This window comes from Hemibagrus wyckioides, linkage group LG25 (assembly GCF_019097595.1).
Source record: "Hemibagrus wyckioides isolate EC202008001 linkage group LG25, SWU_Hwy_1.0, whole genome shotgun sequence".
NCBI lineage: Eukaryota > Metazoa > Chordata > Actinopteri > Siluriformes > Bagridae > Hemibagrus > Hemibagrus wyckioides.
The window spans coordinates 5,813,392-5,828,630 of NC_080734.1; the positions used below are offsets into that span (position 1 = coordinate 5,813,392).

General features: G+C 40.7%; 2 protein-coding genes across 7 annotated transcripts in view; both read right to left on the bottom strand.

Annotated features, from left to right (window-relative positions):
• mcm9 (minichromosome maintenance 9 homologous recombination repair factor) overlaps nt 1–3,382 on the bottom strand; it is a 43,424-nt gene extending 40,042 nt beyond the window's left edge. For all 5 annotated transcript variants that reach the window (XR_009203579.1, XR_009203577.1, XR_009203576.1 and 2 more), the window contains exons 1-3: nt 3,154–3,382; nt 2,317–2,373; nt 937–1,253 (exon numbers count right to left, since the gene is read on the bottom strand). Coding sequence is in view for 1 of the 5 variants with exons in the window: in XM_058379501.1 (XP_058235484.1) it covers nt 937–1,246 (310 nt within the window). In the remaining 4 variants the exon portion in view is untranslated. The remainder of the gene's footprint in view (nt 1–936; nt 1,254–2,316; nt 2,374–3,153) is intronic.
• A 624-nt stretch (nt 3,383–4,006) lies between these two features.
• fam184ab (family with sequence similarity 184 member Ab) overlaps nt 4,007–15,239 on the bottom strand; it is a 151,905-nt gene continuing 140,672 nt past the window's right edge. The window contains exons 16-19 of one of the 2 annotated variants that reach the window (XM_058379690.1): nt 12,998–13,115; nt 12,741–12,845; nt 9,574–9,782; nt 4,007–4,633 (exon numbers count right to left, since the gene is read on the bottom strand). In XM_058379690.1, coding sequence (XP_058235673.1) covers nt 4,552–4,633; nt 9,574–9,782; nt 12,741–12,845; nt 12,998–13,115 — 514 coding nt within the window. In that variant the 3' untranslated portion in view covers nt 4,007–4,551. The remainder of the gene's footprint in view (nt 4,634–9,573; nt 9,783–12,740; nt 12,846–12,997; nt 13,116–15,239) is intronic. The other variant, XM_058379691.1, reaches the window with a different exon arrangement.

A 15,239-nucleotide genomic window follows, 5' to 3' on the forward strand; every position in this document is an offset into this window, starting at 1 on the left:
CACACACACACCTCTCTCACCTCTCTCACACACACACACACCTCTCACACACACACACCTCTCTCACACACACACACACTCCTCTCTCTCTCACACACACACACACTCCTCTCTCTCACACACACACACTCCTCACACACACACCTCTCTCTCACACACACACACACCTCTCTCTCACACACACACACACCTCTCTCTCACACACACACACACCTCTCTCTCACACACACACACACCTCTCTCTCACACACACACACCTCTCTCTCACACACACACACACTCCTCTCTCTCTCACACACACACACACTCCTCTCTCACACACACACACTCCTCTCACACACACACACACTCCTCTCTCTCACACACACACACACACTCCTCTCTCTCACACACACACACACACTCCTCTCTCTCACACACACACACACACTCCTCACACACACACACACACTCCTCACACACACACACACACACACACTCCTCTCTCACACACACTCCTCTCTCACACACACTCCTCTCACACACACACTCCTCTCACACACACACTCCTCTCACACACACACTCCTCTCACACACACACTCCTCTCTCTCACACACACACTCCTCTCTCACACACACACTCCTCTCTCACACACACACACCTCTCTCACACACACACACCTCTCTCACACACACACACCTCTCTCACACACACACACACACACACTCCTCTCTCACACACACACACACCTCTCTCACACACACACACTCCTCACACACACACACACACTCCTCACACACACACACACACTCCTCACACACACACACACACTCCTCACACACACACACACTCCTCACACACACACACACTCCTCACACACACACACACTCCTCACACACACACACACTCAAAACTAACAGATACCATGTGTTCTAATTTCCCCCTGGTAATCTTACCTGAAACACGGACATGCAGGTTGCGCTTCAGCTTTACGCAGCCCTGCGGCGGCTCGGCCCGAGAGACGGCGAGCGCGGCGGCGTGAAGAGCCTCGTCGAACACGTGCAGAACCTGGCTGGGGCAGGCGTTGAAATACTCGCCCACCTCCATGTTGGCCTCGAATAAGGTCATAGCGTTGACCACGAGCGAATAGTGCGCATCTTCATCGGCTTCCTGCAGGATCTGAAGGATGTCGTTCCTGTGATGCTCCGTCACATAGCTTTGGAACATCAGGCCTGCGAGAGCCGTCTGCTCCGAGTTCAGCCACATCTTCAGCCTGGAAGAGAAAGGACGCTTCAGACGCAATAAAGCTCCTCATCAGGGCATGACCTCTGACCTTCCTTCACTCAAGTTTACAAGCCTCTATAACGAGGAGTCACTCACACACGGCTCATCTGAACTAAACTGGAGTTTATCAGGAGAATAAATCTGACTGCATCAGCTTCATCTCATAATATTTAAATTTATGCAACACTAATTTAACCTAATATCCCCGAGATCTGCTCAATTTCCCCCTGAAGTCGATGTTTTTAAAGACAGAAGTCCTCTTCCTGCAGCCGCACACACACACTGTTGCACAGTTAATAAAGAAAACGTCCTTTTCTTCCAATCCATTTTCCTTCTAAATTATTCTGTACTACATTTACTTTTTATTATCTTCACTCTCGACTCGCTCACCTCACACTCACCTCAATCCACGCTGAGCTGTTCAGAACATACACTAGATTGCCAATAGTTTTGGGACGTCTACCTTTACATGCACATGAATGTAATATGGAGTTGTCTTGCCCTTTGCAGCTATAACAGCTTCAACTCTTCTGAAGGCTTTCCACAAGGTTTAGGAGTGTGTTATTGGGAATGTTTGACCAGTCCTCTAGAAGTGCATTTGTGAGGTCAGGCACTGATGCTGGACGAGAAGGTCTGGCTCACAGTCTCCACTCTAATTCATCCCAAAGGTGTTCTATCAGGTTGAGGTCAGGACTCTGAAGTTCCTCCACACCAAACTCACTCATCCATGTCTTTATGGACCTTGCTTTGGTCACTGGTGTGCAGTCATGTTGGAACAGGAAGGGGTCATCCCCAAACTGTTCCCACAAAATTGGGAGCATGAAATTGTCCAAAATGTCTTGGTATGAAGCTGAAGCATTAAGAGTTCCTTTCACTGGAACTAAGGGGCCGAGCCCAACCCCTGAACTCAATGATTTGGAGGGGTGTCCCAAAACTTTTGGCAATATGGTGTATGTGGTTTCTAAATAAAAAACCTCTCAGCCCAGAGTTGCACCAAAGGACATCAGACTCGGGTACGAGGCGTGGTTTAGGGTCTAAAGCTTTCGACTCACCTTCTAAGTCCTTGAAGATCTTGCCGTTATATCATGTTCTACCTCTGTGAGTTCAAGCTGCAAAGTAGGGGGAGAAAAAACAAAAACATAGCAGCCTCAAAGTCTAGTCCTGTGATGAGCTCCTGAAAACTCTAAGAGCAATAGTCAGCGTTATAAAACTTAGAAAACATCCTTCCGGGGCAAAATACACAATATAACTCATTTAAATAATAAACAAATTTGTTTACGGTTGATGTCGTGAGCAGCCATTTTGATTGATTGTCAACTTCCTAAACTTGGAGTTGAGTCATTTTCTTTGCTATGTCTGGTATTAGCCGAGTTAATCCCTTTAACAGTTATCCCTCTGTCAATTCCCAGATACAGATTTCTTTCTCATATTATATCACGAAACACAATAATAAACAGACTTCTTATGATTTAGAACAAACATTTTTAATGCATCCCTTCTAAACTTTATTAGAAACCTGAATACCGTGATATGTAATATCGCGTGTCTTTAATCGTGATACGATATTTTCTGTCATATCGACCAGCCCCTGTACCAGTAGTTTGAAACACCCTGAGCTACTTTAATTAGTCTGCCTTATTAAATACCGACACTTTAACAAACATACCAGTTAGAAATATTGTCTAGCACGAGATATTTATACTTATATATATATATAATTACTTACAAATAACAACAAAAATGGCGGAAATGCTTTAAGCGTTTAAAAAAGTCTGAAATTGTACTGTTTAGCATTTTAGCACGTTAGCCAGCCAGCTGAGTATAACTTCCTCGTTGACAAATAACACCATATTTAGAATTTGACATTTTTTTATAATAATATAATTTACCTAAAGTTGGAGTGTTCATGACTTTTCCACACGGTTGGTTTCTAAAGCTTATCCTTACACCTGTGTGTGTGTGTGTGTGTGTATCAACGTGCTTCAGATTTGGCGCCGGGCTCTTCATGTTCATCAGATTTAGGGGAGCGGTGAGCAACACTGACGAAAAAAATCACAATTTACGATCAATAAATTAGTCAGTGTGTAACGTATAGATAAAACATACTTTATAACGTGTATAATATATATGTTACATGGTCTTATAGTTTTTTCGACGCTTATGCAAAACTCGTGAATTATCGTTTCAACCCGCTTAACAGGAATAGTGGTACATTCCAGAAAGTCAGGCTAAACAGAGGGCTGAATCCCAAATAGCGCACTATTCCCTACACAAGTGCACTACGTCAGGTAGAAAACAACGGGTTACATAGTGCACTAGCTGCATACTATGTTATTCATTTGAGAGTAGTTGCCGAAATGTCCATTTTTAGACGTAACCAAATAGCAAAACTGATAGTAATAAAATAATAATAATAATAATTAAAAGCGTTGAGCTTTTGAGTGATGTCATGTTAGTAACTAGACTTTAATAAAAATGTTTCAAGTATTTATTTTACAACATCTTGTTTTCTGTTTTTCGAAGCCCGCGCAAAACAGCAACTAGACGTAGCGCTCGTTTGTTACGAAAAATGGTACACTCCAGAAAGCGTGCCGCTAAAAACAAACAAACAAACAAACAAACAATGAAAACGAGTAATTTCTATTCAGGCTTCATATGAAACTGTAAATTCTCTCCGTCCTGATTATTATTGCTTTGCAGTTCAATAATTGATGACAAATGACACAGTTAAATCTCACAATAATCATTTATTCTGTAAGCATACATCCAGTGTAATATAAATATAAAATATGCATTTTTCTTTTTAAAATTGGCGAGACATCATTGTATCTGTGTTGAGACGACCATACAAACAGTTGTAATTCTACCAAAAGTGGATTTATGCAGCTGTAAACAAACTCTCATTACAGTGCCAATAATCTAAAATAAGATACAGGGAGAAGGACAAGGACTTTATACTGCATTTAATAAATCATCATCATCATCATCGTCATCATCATCATAATCGTCGTCATCATCGTCAGCAGCAGAATTTGCATCACTCTTGAGAAACGCCATGAGATGCAACGTCAAACGTACTTTATTTTATTATTATTATAATTATTATTATTCTCAATATTATTATTATTATTAATCACTGTACAAAAAAGAAACCCATTCACAGTGGAGAAAGAAAACAGAACAGTTAGAAGGATGTAAAGATGAAGATAGCTTTTTTTCTCTAGGTGTTTGTGTGAGTGTTTTTCTCCTCTTTTGGCTTGGCTGACATGCTTTGGGGATGCTAAAAGTCAGAAGGTGAAGTACTGGGCGAACCACTCTTGTCTTTGAGGATCTGGGGAGGTCGGGGGTGAGTCTTCTGTCTCAGGAGGGCTGTGGGGGGGAGAGATAGAGAGAGAGAGAGAGAGAGAGAGAGAGAGAGAATGAGAGAATGAGAGAAGAAAGAGAGGGAAGGGAAAGAAGTAGAAGAGAGAGAGAGAGAGAGAGTGAGACAGAGAGAGAGAGAGACAGACAGAGAGGGAGAGAGAGAATAGCAGAAAGAGTGAGAGAGAGAGTGTGCATAAGACGAAGAAGAACAAAGACAGAGAGAGAAGGAGAAAGACATACAAAGAGAAGAAAGTGAGGGAAAGGGAAGAAAAAGAAGAGAGAGAGAGAGAGAGAGAGAGAAGGGAAAGAAGAAGAAGAAGGAGAAGAAGAAGAAAGAGAGAGAGAAGGGTAGAGAGTGAGAGAGTGCACAAAAGAAGAAGAAGAACAAAGACAGAGAGAGAAGGAGAAAGACATACAAAGAAGAAAGTGAGGGAAGGGGAAGAAAAAGGAGAGAGAATGAGTGCGTGTGAGAGAGAGAGAGAGAGAGAGAGAGAGAGAATGGGAGTGTAGTGGTTATACTGCAATGCAGTTTTCATGCATTAAAAAAACTGAATAGATAAACATATCATTCACTTAAAATGAAATAAAAAGTGGAAAAACCCCAAAACCCAGCCTATGAAGCTTCTGCTCTGAAAGCATTTTGTACGACTGCATTTGATTTGAAATTGTAATTACACTGAACATTTCACTTTATACTCAAGTCCGAACAAAATTTGGAAGTTATTTAATCATTTCTTTTAATCATCAGATTTTTCTGCATTGAGAAGTAAAAGGGTCCTTTAATAGAACCCCACAGGTCCTAACCTAGGCCTCACAGCTGCAGCTGCAAACTTAAGTGTCTTTAAGAAGCTTCATTTTTATTGAGGTGGCTTTAAAAAGAATAAAACAACAAACAATAAAATGTTTATAAACATCCTGTGATCTTTACAGGCTTTCTGTAATCTTTACAAACATCCAATAATCTTTACAAACATCCAATAATCTTTACAAACATCTTACAATCTTTATAAACATCCTGTAATCTTTACAAACATCTTACGGTCTTTACAAACATCCAATAATCTTTACAAACATCCTGCGATCTTTACAAACATCCTGTAATCTTCACAAACATCCTGCGATCTTTACAAACATCCTGCGATCTTTACAAACATCCTGTAATCTTCACAAACATCCTGCAATCTTTACAAACATCTTACCATCTTTACAAACATCCTGCGATCTTTACAAACACCCTGCGATCTTTACAAACACCCTGCGATCTTTACAAACACCCTGCGATCTTTACAAACATCCTGCAATCTGTACAAGCATCTTACCATCTTTACAAACATCCTGCGATCTTTACAAACACCCTGCGATCTTTACAAACACCCTGCGATCTTTACAAACACCCTGCGATCTTTACAAACATCCTGCAATCTGTACAAGCATCTTACCATCTTTACAAACATCCTGCGATCTTTACAAACATCCTGCGATCTTTACAAACATCTTACGATCTTTACCAACACCCTGCGATCTTTACAAACATCCTGCGATCTTTACAAACATCTTACCATCTTTATATACATCCTGCGATCTTTACAAACATCCTGCGATCTTTACAAACATCTTACGATATTTACAAACACCCTGCGATCTTTACAATCACTCTGCGATCTTTACATACACCCTGTGATCTTTACAAACATCCTGCGATCTTTACAAACATCCTGCGATCTTTACAAACATCCTGCGATCTTTACAAACATCTTACAATCTTTACAAACACCCTGCGATCTTTACAAACATCCTGCAATCTTTACAAACATCTTACCATCTTTATATACATCCTGCGATCTTTACAAACATCCTGCGATCTTTACAAACATCCTGCGATCTTTACAATCACTCTGCGATCTTTACATACACCCTGTGATCTTTACAAACATCCTGCGATCTTTACAAACATCCTGCGATCTTTACAAACATCCTGCGATCTTTACAAACATCTTACGATCTTTACAATCACTCTGCGATCTTTACAATCACTCTGCGATCTTTACATACACCCTGTGATCTTTACAAACACCCTGCGATCTTTACAAACATCCTGTGATCTTTACAAACATCCTGCGATCTTTACAAACACCCTGCGATCTTTACAAACACCCTGCGATCTTTACAAACACCCTGAGATCTTTACAAACATCCTGCGATCTTTACAAACATCCTGCGATCTTTACAAACACCCTGCAATCTTTACAAACATCCTGTGGTCTTTACAAACATCCTGCGGTCTTTACAAACATCCAGGGCACAAAACCACCCAAAATCTCCAATACGGTTGAAGTAAAAAATCAAAAACAATCCCAACAGATATGAGAGAAGATTTGAGTTTGTGACTAAATGACAGTTTGGTGCTAATATGCATTAAAAGACTTTATTAGTGAGTCAATGAGTGGGCAATGAACATGCAGGACTTTATGGCTCTGCTTCATTAGTGCTGATGATGGGAAGGAGATTTGCTTTGCTCCTTCCTCTCTCTTCTAAAGTTTTGGTTCTCACTGAGATTTTTCACCTCATGCTAACTGAAATATCCATGAAAACAAAGAGAACTGAACAAGTTAGCTATACATCCATCAGTTGTTGTCCCATGTCGATGAGCATCTATTGAGTCTAATGTAATGAAATCGTGACAGCTGAGTAGTGACCCGGCGTTGTTTTTTCAGTATAAACAAACTCATGGAGGTTAGCGGTTAATGCTAAGTGTAATTATGATGTCTTGTACATTTTAGTCTCACACAAGCCTTTTCGGAGTAATTTCCCACCGCATCTGATATCCCTGGTGATTCGGTCTCTGTTCCATTGTCATCCTTCCTTTACATTTTTCACATGAAAGACTTAATCGCTAGATAGTTAAGTAATTAGCCTCTCTCATTAACCACATTGATTTCCCAGTTGCCTAGCAACGGCACTCTTTGGGCACTTTAGGCACTCGAACGGTGCGCGTATTGTGTGTTCATCTTCCCGTGTTGAAAGCTCAAATCCACAAATTCCATTTGAGCACACCATTAAACATAGGCGGCTAATGCTAGCTAATTAACTTAACGCTTAAAATGATGAGGGAAAAGAGACACGCTGCAAAGTGCCAAATAAAATCCCTTCATTTGTTTCCTAAAGACAAAAGTATAATCCTTACAAACTCCTTAGACCTCTGTACCTTGCCGCTTTTCTCTCAGACCAGCACTGAGCATTAGCATTAATTATTTATTAGCATTTTACTGTTTAAATCTGGAACAGCAGCAGGTTATAGAGCACTGATTTGAAGATGGCTGATTATAATGACATGCATAATGTTTGTCTGTTCGCTAGCAAGCCGATATACAGCCAAGCTACATGATTACGCTAATGACATTTAATCAAGTAGCATTAACTCACCTCAGCACATTATTATTATTATTATTATTATTATTATTATTATTATTATTATTATTATTATTATACTACACATTCAGTCGTATGTATTAATATATTAATATATTAATAACTAGGGGGCATGGACTATAACATGGAATAATAATTTATAAATGATATAAACATTTAAACATGACACTTAAAGCATAAAAAATCAATGTGTTTTATATTTTATTCAGTAAAAAAATAATAATAAATAATAAAAAATATGGCACCTTTAAAATCTCCAATCCATCTTATCATCAATAATCTTATCGTTTTTTTAGGAAGTGTGTCAATATCAGATGGATAACATTATAACATTATATTATAAACACTACATACACAAGAATATTATAATTATAACACCTTCCTATCAGCTTGAAGAAGTTAAATGACTAATATTGTAGGTGTTTGGAGCTAGAATTTATTTAGTTAGTATAATTTTAGTGTGTGTGTGTGTGTGTGTGCTTAGCTAGGTGCTGTGCCATGGTGTGGCTCTGGATTCAGGGTCACCTTGTCCTGCTTTGAGCCTGGCAGCCTGTGAGTGTGTGTTTGAGGCTCTGGACGATTCCCATGACAATGTAGGGTGATCCGCCTCGCTCGCTTCATTCCCATTCAGAACAGCGTGCATGCAGAATCGCACAGCGGTGCCCCCAGACACGATGCACAAGCACGCATGCTCGACAATCACACCACACACACCATACACACACACAGAAACAAACAAACAAACATGCCGAGCAGAATGCAGTAAAACACGTACACACAGAGATACGTACAGAGAACGATAATGCATGAAGAAGTTCAATACATTATTAGATCACATGACCTTAAAGTGCACAACTGGACAATGGAGATGTTACGTGTCACACAGAAAGACAGAAAGACACCAACTCCCAGCGTGCACTCTGACGGTGGGGACACATGCTCCCTTTTGCATTCCAATGCCATTTATTATAGTAATAATAATACTCATACATAAACATTAGGGTGAAGAAGAGGTATCCCCTTTTTCCCGTCATCTGGAAAGAAACCAAACTGCGTTCTGTGTCACGACACGAATCGATATCTCTCAGAGACAAAATACGAAGAAGAAGAAGAAGAAGAAGAAAAAAAGTTCTTCTAACAGCATGCTGATGGAGGGAGGACTCTTCACTCCGCCCCCTCCTTTAAGCCGGCGAGCTTAAAAGGTCGAGGGCTTTCATTACTCGAGTTAATGACATGTTTCAAAAGGCTGCGATTGATGCTTTAGGTTTCTTATTCCTGATTTCACGCCCTCTGTTTATCAGAGAAAAGCAATCCTCAGTGTCACATTGGATTCTTTCCAGTTTCTCAAAAGGGATACGGCAGCAGTGGTTAGAAATGTTTTTGGAGATGAGCGCAAAGGTGAGCGTCATGCTGGCGTGCTCGTCCGCTGGGCGAGAGAGATAGAAAATGAAAGACAGAGAGAAAGACAGAGAGAGAGAGAGAGAGAGGCGTCTGTGGCGGAGAGAGGTGTAGCTCACCTCGTGAATTTCTTGGGTTCGGAGGGAGGGGTCGGTGGGGGCAGTGGTTTGCTGGTGTTGAGCTCCAGCTGGTGAATGGGGGAGTTGGGGATGGGTTCAAGGCGATTAGGCTGGGGTGGCCCGCTCCCTGTCCCCCCAGCCTCCGCATTGGCCCTTAGATTGGGCGAGCTGCTGAATCGGGTGGACGTTTTGTCATTCTTTCTCTTTTGCTATACAAAAGAACACAAAAAAAAAAAGCAGACAACAAAAAAATATGTATGTATAAGTAGCTAGGAGAGCTGGTGTAGCCTGACGCTCCCTGCTATAAACTTCTCCATAGATTGAGATCAGATCAAGTGGTCAAGCTGGCAGCCGCTCAGCTGTGGAAAGCGACAGTCGAGCTCAGCCAGATGTGTCGGAATAAGAGTTAGTGCTGACAGAATGGCTTGGAAAGCAAAGAGTTGGATGTCTAAACACATACGACACACACTGGACACACACATACACACAGACAGATCCACGGTGGTAGAAACACACACACACACACACACACAGAAAATGAAACACTACAGAAATGCTTCTTCAAAAATCCAGTGTGAGAGAAGTTTGGGGTTTTACCTGCACGAACTCTTTGGTTAATCTGACTAGCTGAACCCCCCCAGCCCCCCAGCTGAAGCCGTGAATGGGAAAATACACTTTCTGTCTAGATCAATGGCAAAGTTGATATATTTATACTCAGGTCCATATGGTTGGTTTGACTAGCATGTTGAATCGAATGGCTTTAATCCAAACCTCTACAAAACAACTAGATGGAAAGTTCAGAAAACAACAAAAAGGTATTTATTTTTTTTCAGTTAACAAAAACGTTTAAGAAGCCCTGATCTAGAAGCCACTCTAACGCTGAGATGATACGAACCACTCGACTTTGCTCCACAACATGAGGTTATAACCGATCTGTAAAACCGATCTGAGCTTTACTCTGGATATTCGGGCTGTGTGATTGCATTCTTGTATTTTAAAGGCCTTCATCAGCAGGGGAGTGAGAGGTGAACACATGCGCTTATATTTCTACAGTCAAGGATTAGAAACTCTGGTGCAGTAAAAGTTAAATCTTAAAAAAAAAAAAAGCCCACGCAATCTTCACTTCCTTGGGATTTTATTATTTACACATATTCAGGTTTTTAGCTTTATCATATACACAGTGGTGTTGTGATGGAAAGATGCTCTGCTACTGTATAACGCAGGGAAATTACAGTAGCCTGCTACAGTACAGGATATTGCTGTTTAAAATAGCTCATCATCTCTAACCAGTGACTCATAAAATATGTACAGATAAAAAGTTTCACGGTTGCTTGCTCGTTAAGTACGGAATAAAACACTGTTAAGGGTTAGGGTGGTGGTGGTGTCACAATGACCCTGACACAAAACCGAGTTACTGTTACTACCCTGAAGCATATGGGGGTTTTATTCCTGATACACCGCAGCTACAGAAATAAAAATAACATGCATTAATATAAACCTGGGATTTGCCTTGCAGCTGAAATGGACCATCAATGCTGCTGTTTTTGAAAAACAAATCACTTTGTGAATCGAGAATTCGGCAGCGTTGAGGCATAAAATGGTTTAAATACTTATTACAGTATTAAAGCCTCTGATAATAACAGATACGATAGGTGCATTTTTCTCTACAGGAAGTGAGTACTGTATATACACATATACACTGATCAGGCATAACATTATGAGCAGATAATTGAAGATTATCTTCTCATCATGGCACCTGTTAGTGGGTGGGATATATTAGACAGCAAGTGAACATTTCGTCCTCAAAGTTGATGTGTTAGAAGCAGGAAAAATGGACAAGCGTAAGGATTTGAGTGAGTTTGACCATAAGAGCCAAATTGTGATGACTAGACGACTGGATCAGAGCATCTCCAAAACTGCAGCTCTTGTGGGGTGTTCCCGGTCTGCAGTGGTCAGTATCTATCAAAAGTGGTCCAAGGAAGGAACAGTGGTGAACCGGTGACAGGGTCATGGGCGACCAAGGCTCACTGATGCACGTGGGAAGCGAAGGCTGGCCCGTGTGATCCGATCCAACAGACAAATTGCTGAAGAAGTTAATGCTGGTTCTGATAGAATGGTGTCAGAATACACAGTGCAGGACGGGTCAGGGCTGTTTTGGCAGCAAAAGGGGGACCAACACGATATTAGGCAGGTGGTCATAATGTTATGCCTGATCTGTGTAAACTCTACTCTATATAAATTTTTTTGGAGATGCATATAATTATATATATAACATATATTTACATTTACATATATATATACACAATTTTAAATCCGTCAGGATTGATTTAGTCAGGGTTGATTTAGATCCAGAGGCCATACAGGGAAGGCTGTGTGTGCGGCAGGGATACACCCTCCATTATCACGTTTATAGACGTTCACACACACATTTACACCTGGAAACGATCTGAATCTGACATTCTCCAGTTCACGTTTTTGAGAGGTGGGAGATAAAAACCAACACGGACACAAGAGAAAACATGAAACTTCGAACAGACTCCTACTCAGGATTGAACCAGCGACCTTGGAACTGTGAGCTGGAAAGGCTGTGAATATTTGAGAGTAAGAGTTCTTAAAACTTAAGTGCTCTTTGTGGGGCTCTAAGTGCCTCATATACTTACTTTCAGCAACAGTCAGTGTTTCTGGAAATTTCTCACAGATCTCTCATCCTACAGGTTTGTAGGTTTCTTTTGAGGTCCTAGATTGAAAAGCATCGCTGTCTTTATTTGGCTCAGCTTTGAGGTGTTTTGGGAGGAAAATTTCGAAAGCAAGCGCGATACAGTGCAACCGAATATAAAATACAAATGACCCTGTTTCTAATCCTTGAACATAGTTAATGTGCTGTATAAGCTACTGGAATAGATACGGGAGCGTTCCTCTGCCCATTCAGCAGATGTGCCAATCATCCGTAGTGGTGGGACGTGTTTTTAAAGATGTAGCTGTTCCTGAACAATCTGTTATACAGCAAAGCTGCCATTTTTTGATTATTAACACCATAGAACCTGACATATATCTTTGTATATTATGAATGGAGATGCCAAAGATGTTCTGACACTGTTCATTTGTGTCAATGGAAATGCTGGGAAAGCATTAAAACAGCCAAGAGCGAAGAGAGGAAATTAGCTTACCTTAATGAGAGGGTTAATTACACCGACGTTGGGGCTGGCGTTGAACACTTTGTTGAAGTTGGTCTCTCTGTTCACAAGCTCTAGCTGGTAGAACTTCTTGTCATCCTGTACACAGCAGAAGAAATCACTGCAGGATCTACCAGATCTAAGAACAACCTTTGGAAAGCTCAGCTGCTAATTCAGGCATCTGCTGTAGTTAATAGTTTGATGGAGTGATGTAATGAAATACTGATGAGCGCTATATGAGACACACTCACCACCAGCTTCTTGACCAGGGCTTCCCTCTCTGCCACCATGTCTTTGAGCTCAGCGATCACCTGCAGATCTTCTGGCCTGCTCTCCCGGTTCCTGAACTTCTCCTCCGTCCCTTCAAGCCTGAAGACAATAGCATAAAGTTTTCGTCTTACTCACAGGAAAAAAAACATCAGATTGTACCAGTAAATGGGCAATTCACTTCCTTTGGAATGCCTGATTCAATTAAGAGAATGTTTTCGAGCACTCTGAAAGCCATTAGCTTCAAATCGATGTAAAAGTTACATCCCACATCATTGTCTGCACTTCAATCTCGCACAGTAATTAAAATCAGCAGCACCTCTGAATACCTGTCTCTCTCAATGAGTCCTTCATATTCACACATCCCTCTGTTCTCAGCATGAAGAGAGTCATTATGAATCAATATCTGCTCTGTGTCTGGATTCATGATTAGTCTAAGCCTATAATGGATGTACAGAAATCACCAGAGAATGTGTTTCTTGTATTTTTTCATGAGATTTTATATGTCATTAATCATCTGTTTAATTACTTTTATACACATAAAATGGTCAAAAAAGTAACATTTACAAACTTATTCCTCGCAACTGCATCAATAAATTCATACATCAATCCGCCCATCCATCTGTCCCCATATCCAGCCTGAAAACCATTCAGATTCAATCATCCATGTGTATTTACATTTACAATGCCCTTATCCACAGCAACGTTTATCTCATTTTATACAACTGAGCAATTGAGGGTTAAGGGCCTCTAGCCACCCACCCAACCAGACATCCATCCATCCATCCATCCATCTATCTATCCATCTATCCATCTATCCATCTATCTATCTATCCATCTATCTATCTATCTATCTATCTATCTATCTATCTATCTATCTATCTATCCATCCATCAATCTATCCCTTTATTTACCCATTCCTCAATCCCTCCCTTCCTCTATTCACCCTTTGAGCAGTCCAACCCTCCCATCTTCCATCCAGACTGAAACCAGTTAGATGTAAGAGACAGTAATTCAATACATATATACATTCTCCTGTTAGCCATTTAACCAAACAGACACCTTTCTATCCATCCATCCATCCATCCATCAACATTAATTAAAATATCTATCTAAACATACATACAATAATGCATCCAGGCATACATATATCCAGCCTGCTGGCCACACACCCAATCAGACATCCATCCATCCATCCAACATTCAATCCACCCTTGAATCCTTCTATCGAGCCAACAGTTCAACCCTCTTTTTTTCCATCCAGCCTGAAAGCCAGTTAAACATAACAAATAATAATGATGCATTCATACATATATTCATCCTCCTAGTAATCCAACCAATAAGACACCTTTCAATCCATTCACCCAGCAAACCCACTGGCCATTCATCCATAAATGTATCGATCAATATACATATGCATGCATAGATTCCACCTGCTTGTATGCCACCTAGTCAAACATCCATCTATTTGGTCAACTAGCTATTCATCAAATAAATCCATCCAACCATCTACATTGAAAGCTAGTCTGCCATCCATCCATCCATGCAACCAATCATCCATCTGCCCAGCTTGTAACTCAGTCAGACATCTATCCATGAATCCATCCAGCAAATTAATTACCCATTCAGCAATGCATGCATGTATCATTATACCCATGAATACATTCATTCAGCCTGCTAGCCAGCCATCTATTCAGCGATCCATCCATCCATTCATCCAGCTATCCATCCATTTCATCCATCCATCCATCCATCCAAACTATTAGTAAAAAATGGTTCTTTGGAGTTCTTTTGTTGATGAACAGTCCTAGTCTTCTAAAGGAGAAATCTGTTCATGTTGCTAGACAGTTTTCTTTTAAATATATGAATGCACCTATTCACATTCAGAAAGGAAATTAATGGCTAGACATTTAATCATTCATCTTACTTTCTATATGTGTATACAAAGTTTGCTGGAGGCTGGAGGACAAGGCGGAGAGTTGATACCTGAGGAGTTAGCTAGAGGCTGGAGGACAAGGCAGTGAGTTTATAGCTGAGGAGTTAGCTGGAGGCTGGAGGAGATGACTCTGTGGCCAGACTTGCCTAAATAAACCATCTCTCTGCTGATTCTACATTCTTCACAGACACAGCAACTACAATACCCACTCAGCTGGCTCTTACCATCAATCCGGCAGATAACGCTAAACACAAATTAAAAACACAGCCATCAAATTTGCGCGAGACTTA